This window comes from Hypanus sabinus, chromosome 22 (assembly GCF_030144855.1).
Source record: "Hypanus sabinus isolate sHypSab1 chromosome 22, sHypSab1.hap1, whole genome shotgun sequence".
Taxonomy (NCBI): domain Eukaryota; kingdom Metazoa; phylum Chordata; class Chondrichthyes; order Myliobatiformes; family Dasyatidae; genus Hypanus; species Hypanus sabinus.
In genome coordinates, this window is record NC_082727.1 from 9,819,317 (window position 1) to 9,826,576 (window position 7,260).

General features: G+C 45.7%; 1 protein-coding gene across 5 annotated transcripts in view; it reads right to left on the reverse strand.

Annotated features, from left to right (window-relative positions):
- The window catches only part of LOC132379315 (semaphorin-4G-like), a 232,914-nt gene extending 226,527 nt beyond the window's left edge, over positions 1-6,387 (reverse strand). For all 5 annotated transcript variants that reach the window (XR_009507385.1, XR_009507384.1, XR_009507383.1 and 2 more), the window contains exon 1: positions 6,092-6,387. Coding sequence is in view for 1 of the 5 variants with exons in the window: in XM_059947021.1 (XP_059803004.1) it covers positions 6,092-6,311 (220 nt within the window). In the remaining 4 variants the exon portion in view is untranslated. The remainder of the gene's footprint in view (positions 1-6,091) is intronic.
- Positions 6,388-7,260: the final 873 nt, after the last annotated feature.

Genomic DNA, 7,260 nt, shown 5'->3' on the forward strand with positions numbered 1-7,260 from the left:
AGGAGAAGTTGAATAAACCTATGACACAATGGAATTAGGAATGAATTGGGGTCAGGGTGGAGGTGGAGGAGGGCGAAAAGAGGAACACTGATTTGAAGCGTGCATATTGGCTTCAACAGAGTTTTAAATTCTCACGTCTCTTTGCTGGAGTGTTGCTTCAGAAGGATTTCTCTTAGCCAACATACCAGGAAGTATTTTTTTTAATTAACACATCAGTTTTCGAAGAGGCATTGGGCTTGAATCACCAGAACAGCAAGCAGGATGTAACATGCAAATCAGAGGGTGGCAAACAGAAAAGCAGAGGACAGTCGTACACCCGGTGCAATAGACTCTGCGGCAGCTTTCACTGGCTGGAAGAGCCTTTGGGTTGAAAGAGGCCTGGTCTGGATAAAGCTCGGATCAGCACCGAGGAACCTGAAACAGTACATGTTATGTATGCGTTCAGCAAGCACGACAACAGAGCACCAGGGTAAAATGTTTTTACCGAGTCACTTTAGCCACTGTACCCGCTGGGGTCGATGAACCGGGCCCATTGCGCCAAGAACCATGCACACTCAAAAGCACGCACCAAAACAGAGTGTCTAATCCACTCACCGTGCCATTGATTGGCTGTGTGCGCACCTGCCAAAACGCACACCATTGAAAACATTATGCAATGTACAATAATTTTAGGAGTCCATCCTGCCCATCAAGTCCATGACAGCTTCTGGTAGAGCAATGCCATTGGCTCATTCCCTGTACAGTCGTCCCTCGGTATCCGCGGGGGATTGGTTAGGACCCCCCGCAGACACCAAAATCCGCAGATGCTCAAATCCTTTATATAAAATGGCGTAGTATTTGCATATAACCCACGCACATCCTCCCATATACTTTAAGTCATCTCTAGATTACTTATAATACCTAATGCAATGTAAATGCTATGTAAATAGTTGTTATACTGTATTGTTTAGGGAATAATGACAAGGAAACAAAGTCTGTACATGTTCAGATGAAGCCAATTCTCCTGTGATCTTTAAATTCTTGATGCTGTAGTTAGCCAGCCATCCCTTACTAGCCTTAAACTCCTTACTCTCGCTCACAACACAAGTAGCGAACGAACAAGAGGCGAGGCGAACAATGCTCAAACAACGTGTGCTGGAGAGAGACTGAGGAGCTGTGAAATGACGGGACGCTACAGCAGGGTATGCCCACACATCACTTCATTCACGTGGATTCAGCGTAGTGCTTGGCGCGTGGCAAATTCAAGTTTTGCTTTTTGGAACTTTCTGGAATTTCTTTTTCGAATATTTTCGATCCACGGTTGGTTGAATCCGCGGATATGGGGGTGGGGGTGGGGGGGGGAATGTACGTTGTTCTTACTTTTGATAGCACCAGTTGATCCTAGCTCCACCAGGCCCAAGAGCAATGAATTCCAAGTCAGAACTATTTTCTGTGTAATCATTATTTCCTCGAATACTTCACGGATTTTAGGTCTAAAATATTAGATGTGTTCCCTCATCCATGAACAATCTGCAAGTGAAAATAATTTACTTGCATTATTTTAATAAAGTAAATTAATTGTTTGTTTTATTTGTATTTGCAGTTTCTCCTATTTTGCATATTGATTGTCAGTTTTTGTCATTCTTCATTCATGTTATTACTTTGTTCTACTGTGAATGCCTGCAAGAAAATGAATTTCAGAGTACTATGTGTTGACTAATATGTACTCAGATAATAAATTTACTTTGATCTAGTTTCCCTCGATCTACCCTACAAACACCTCAAACACACCTAACTGATTTCTGTGGATGTACAGTAGAGAGCATCACAGCCTGGTATGAAAGTTCCAGTGTACAGGACCGCAAAGAGGCTGCAAAGGATTACAGACAGCTACAAGCCTCCCCACTATCGAGGGCACCTTCAGGACGCAGGGCCTAGGGCAGACAGCTTCCATCATTGAGGACTCTCTCGATCTAGGTCATGCCTTCTTCTTGTTACTACCGCCAGGGAAAAGGATAGTTCTTCCCCTCCGCCACCAGATTTCTGTATGGTCTGTGAACCCGTGAATACCACCTTGTTATTTTGTTTTCTTGTTCTAATTATTTTAGTAACTTACAGTGACATCTTTGCACTATTCGACTGCCACAAACCAATAAATTTCATGTCATCTCCTTCCACAACTCCATCCTCCCCCAACCTTCCAAAGGTTTAGAGCTGAGATTGCCCCCCAGAGTTGGATCTTCTACTCGTGGAGCTGGAGGTTGCTCAAGTTCACAACATCTTCCACTTTGACGCTGTTTGTTTACATATACCTTTTTGTAAATTCCAGCCCATCCCAACTCCACCCAGTTGACTTGCATCTTCAGTGGAACTTAGCTATTTTAATGAGGCTGCCTGCCTCTCATTGTTGAACTTAAACTCCATGCCGGATGTCATGAAACTTAGCAGCTGACAGAAGCCTGTGCTGTCCTTCGAGGAAACACAGTAGAACCCCCGTGCGTGCCCGCTCACCAACCCGTCTACCAACAAATAAGCCTGTCTGGATCCACTGAGACCCAACCCACAGCCAGACCACCGACAGCAACTCCAGCTGCTTTGTTTACTAGCTCCAAAACAGAACTAACTGAAAGCTGGAATGTGTGCCTTAGTTTCATTTTTATTGTAATGGCATAATGATGTAGTCTATTCACGTACTTTTACATATAACCCATAACGAATCATGTAATGAACAAAGAATGGTTAATTAACCAATATATTTACAATATTACCGAAATAATAAATACACACCAGCCCTACACAAGATCAGAACCTCCATGATCTCCAACCATCTCCCCTGCCCCCTTCATGTTCACCGAGTCCCCAAGCCACACAGTCTCTACCCCAGAAGTACAAACTTGCCCTGCTGTGACATTCCTTACCACACAGGAGGCTGAGTACGTTGGTCAGACTCCCTTCAGAACAGGGATCTGGTTTCAGACACAATGCGGAGCTCAAACTCCAGAGAGTTTGATCACATCTCATCCTCCCAAGGAATCCCAGCCAGTGAAGAGAATAAACAGGAGAGAGTAAAGGAGACAGAATGTGGATTTCTTCATAAAATTAGACCTTTCTTTTACTTGATTACAGACAGGAATGAGACTGAACCAATTAACATTTTTTGCTTTCTACTGCTGGAGAAGTTGATTGATAGTTCACTAAAGCTTGTGATTACGTGAGTAACAACACACACAAAACGCTGGAAGAACTCAGCAGGTCAGGCAGCACCTGTGGAGGGAAATGAATGGTTAACATTTCGGGCCGAGACCCTTCGGCAGGACCGGAAAGGAAGGGGACAAAAGCCGAAATAGGACAGTGGGGTGAAAAGGAGAAGATGCAGGTGAGCATCAACAGGGGTGAAAGGGAACCCCATGTTCTGAAAATTAACAACTCAGGTAACAAGAGAGAAAAGCCCCATCGTAACGTTAGTAACTGTGATTCAACCTTCTCCTTCTCTGGAAAACTTTAACGAGGAAAAGCCGCTAGTTGGCTGAACTAAAGAGGTTGGGACAGGGGTCAACAGCTGAGAGGCCACGATGTGAATCGGTCAGCGGCTGGAGGTTTGCTGAGCATCGTGTGTCTCTAGAACCTCTGGGCTGACCGGCCAGTTTGCATCTTAATCATTCCGGGAATCATTAACACGCCGTAATTATTCCTGAAACCAGAGTCCCACAGAAGGACTTCTGCAGTCTGGAATTCTGTGGAACTTGTTAAAGAAAGTGGATCTCACAGTTCCATGACACAGCCCCAATTAACACCCATCGCTTGGTCCCGGAAAGTCACTCATATACAAGACAGTGGGAACGTATCACCGCCACTGTTCAGGTTAAGAACAGTTCACAGTTACTGGGGAGGCCGTGTGTACAGGAGAATGCCCCTTATAGGACACCACTTGGCTGAATGGGGATAAACATTTTGACAGAGCACGCAGGCGAAAAGCCCAGGAGTCGCAGCAGACCTGCCACCCGTGGATGTATGTCCCTTGGGAAAGGAGGAGACCACAGCTTGGAATGGAATGGGGCCATGCAGAAGCTAACCCACAGACTCCCAGAGGACAGTCTCGGAGGCATCAAGCTACCAGCTGAGTCAGTCCAGTGGCTTTAATCGCTTTGCGCGGAGAAGGGCCCAAGTGTGGAACACTCTCTCAGCACCTCTTTGGGAGAAACACAACAACTGATGTCTCCAGCACAACTTCCAGCTGGGGTCAGCGGGTGGCAGTCCCTCCTTTAACCCCGGGTCCTGAGGCCAAGTATCACCTGACTTTTGTCACCCAATACCCACACCTGCCAGTGACCCTGGTCAACCTCCTCCACGTGGGAGAACAATGGCCCGGATTGTGGCGCGGTTAATATCCTGCAGCGCCACAACCTGCAACTTCAAAAGCAACAGCAACGGTGCAGAAATAAGGTTCTCATTTGAAGTAAACAGAGATTACAGACAATAATGAGACCTCAACTTCAACTGAGAACCAACTGGGATTGATTCTCAGTCTTTATTGCAAATCATGAAATCCTTCAACAAACCACTTGAGGTCAGTTGCCAAGTTCCAAGCACCATCCTTACAAACCCAAAGAATATCCATTATAGAGACCACGCGGATCAGCCATTGCTTGGTCCCGGAAAGTCACCCATATACAAGACAGTAGCCAATATATAACCCCTGTGTGTGGGATAGGAACAGATCCCAGGTGTAACCTGGAGATAAGAGAATGCCCAGTATATAACCCCTATGTAAAACATTCATTACTAAATCACAGAAAACACTGCAATTCATCTCCTGTACTCCTGCTACATGGTGTCTGAGATAGAACCACAGAACCACAGAACACTACTGCACAGTCCAGGCCCTTCAGCCCTCCATGTTGTGCCAACCCATATAATCCTTAAGAAAAAAGTATTAAACCCACACTACCCCATAACCCTCCATTTTTCTTTCATCCATGTGCCTGTCCAAGAGGCTCTTAAATACCCCTAATGTTTTAGCCTCCGCCACCATCCCTGGCAAGTCATTCCAGGCACTCACAATCCTCTGTGTAAAAAACTTACCCCTGATGTCTCCCCTAAACTTCCCTCCCTTAATTTTGTACATATGCCCTCTGGTGTTTGCTATTCGTGCCCTGGGAAACAGGTACTGACTATCCACCCTATCTATGCCTCTCATAATCTTGTAGACCTCTATCAAGTCCCCTCTCATTCTTCTATGCTCCAAAGAGGGAAGTCCCAGCTCTGCTAACCTTGCTTCATATGACTTGTTCTCCAAACCAGGCAACATCCTGGTAAATCTCCTCTGCACCCTCTCCATAGCTTCCACATCCTTCCTATAATGAGGTGACCAGAACTGAATACAATACTCTAAGTGCGCTCTCACCAGAGATTTGTAGAGTTGTAACGTGACCTCTCTATTCTTGAACTCAATCCCCCTGCTAATGAAGCCTAGCATCCCATAGCCCTTCTTAACTACCCTATCAACCTGTGCAGCGAACTTGAGGGATGTATGGATTTGAACCCCAAGGTCCCTTTGTTCATCCACGCTCTTAAGTAACTGACCATTAATCCTGTACTCAGTCTTCTGGTTTGTCCTTTCAAAATGCATCACCTCACACTTGTCTGCATTGAACTCCATCTGCCATTTTTCTGCCCAACTCTGCAGCCTGTCTATATCCACTTGTAACCTTTGACAACCTACAGCTCCATCTACAACTCCTCCAATCTTCGTGTCATCTGCAAACTTACTCACCCATCCTTGAGCCTCTACATCCAGGTCATTTATAAAAATCACAAATAGCAGGGGTCCCAGGATAGTATCCCTGCGGCACTCCACTAGTCACCAACCTCCAGGCAGAATACTTTCCTTCCACAACTACCCTCTGCTTTCTTCCTTTAAGCCAATTTTTTATCCAAGGTTCCACTTATCCCATGCCTCATGACTTTCTGGATGAGTCTCTCGTGAGGGACCTTGTCAAATGCTTTTCTAAAGTCCATGTAGACCACATCCACTGCCCTACCCTCGATGTAACCACGGTAAAATTCCAGCTGTGTAACCTTGGTAACTCAATACAAAAAGGTAGCACTTTACCTTCTATCCGTATTGTCGTTCTGGGAATACTGTCAATTTCCATGGTGTGCGTCACCGGGAACAAGCAAACTCCGAGTAGTAAAGACAAGAAGAGGTACACTCCACCATCACGGCCACTCGCTTTGGGCATGGCGACGTGGGGAATTCTGCTGACGTTGGGTACTGAGAGATAAGGCAAAGGGGCAAGTTGGTCACTCCTCCTCGGGCATCTAGCAGTCATGTTTTCCAAAGAGATTTTCCACGATGCTCAGCCATAAGGGCATAATTTCTGTGGGAGTAAGGATTAAACACATCAAAAGAAAAGCCTGTTTATCACTGTACATGTTAAAGCACCAGAATCACCAAATGGATCAACAGTGTATATCGCATAGAACACAGAACAGTAAAGCACAGTGCAGGCCTTTCGGCCCACAATGTTGTGCTAACCTTTTAACCTACTCTAAGATCAATCTAACCCTTCCCTCCCACATTGGCCTCCATTTTTCTTTCATGCATGTGTCCATATACGAGCATCTTAAATGTTCCTACTGTTTCTGCCTTACCACCATCCCGTTCCACGCACACACCACTCCGTGTGAAAAGCCTACCTGTGACATCACCTCTTCACCGAGCTTCAAAAACCTTCATATTATGCCATTTCCACCCTCGCTGACTGCCCACTCGATCTATGCCTCTTATCATCTTGTACGCCTCTGTCAGGCCATCTCTCATCTTCCTCCATCCAAAGAGAAAAGCTTTAGCTCGCTCAATCTATCCCCATAAGACATGCTCTCTGGTCCTGGTAAATCTCTTTTGCATCCTCTCTAAAGTTCCCACATCCTTCCTATAATGCAAGAATCCCTAAACTGGGGTCCATGGACCTTGCTTAATGCTTTTGCTCCATAGATTTAAAAAGGTGGGTACCCGAGCTATAATGGGAGGACCAGGATTAAACACAACACTCCGTGTGGTCTAACCAGAGTTTTATAGAGCTACAACATTATCTTGGGGTTCCTGAACCCGATCTTCCAATTAATGGAGGCCAACACACTGTACACCTTCTTAACCACCCTATCAACTTGGGGGCAACTTTAAGGGATCTGTGCATGTGAACCCCAAGATCCTGCTGTTCTTCCACACCGCTAAGGAACCTGCCGTTATGACGTGATACCTCCCCTCCAACGCTCCAG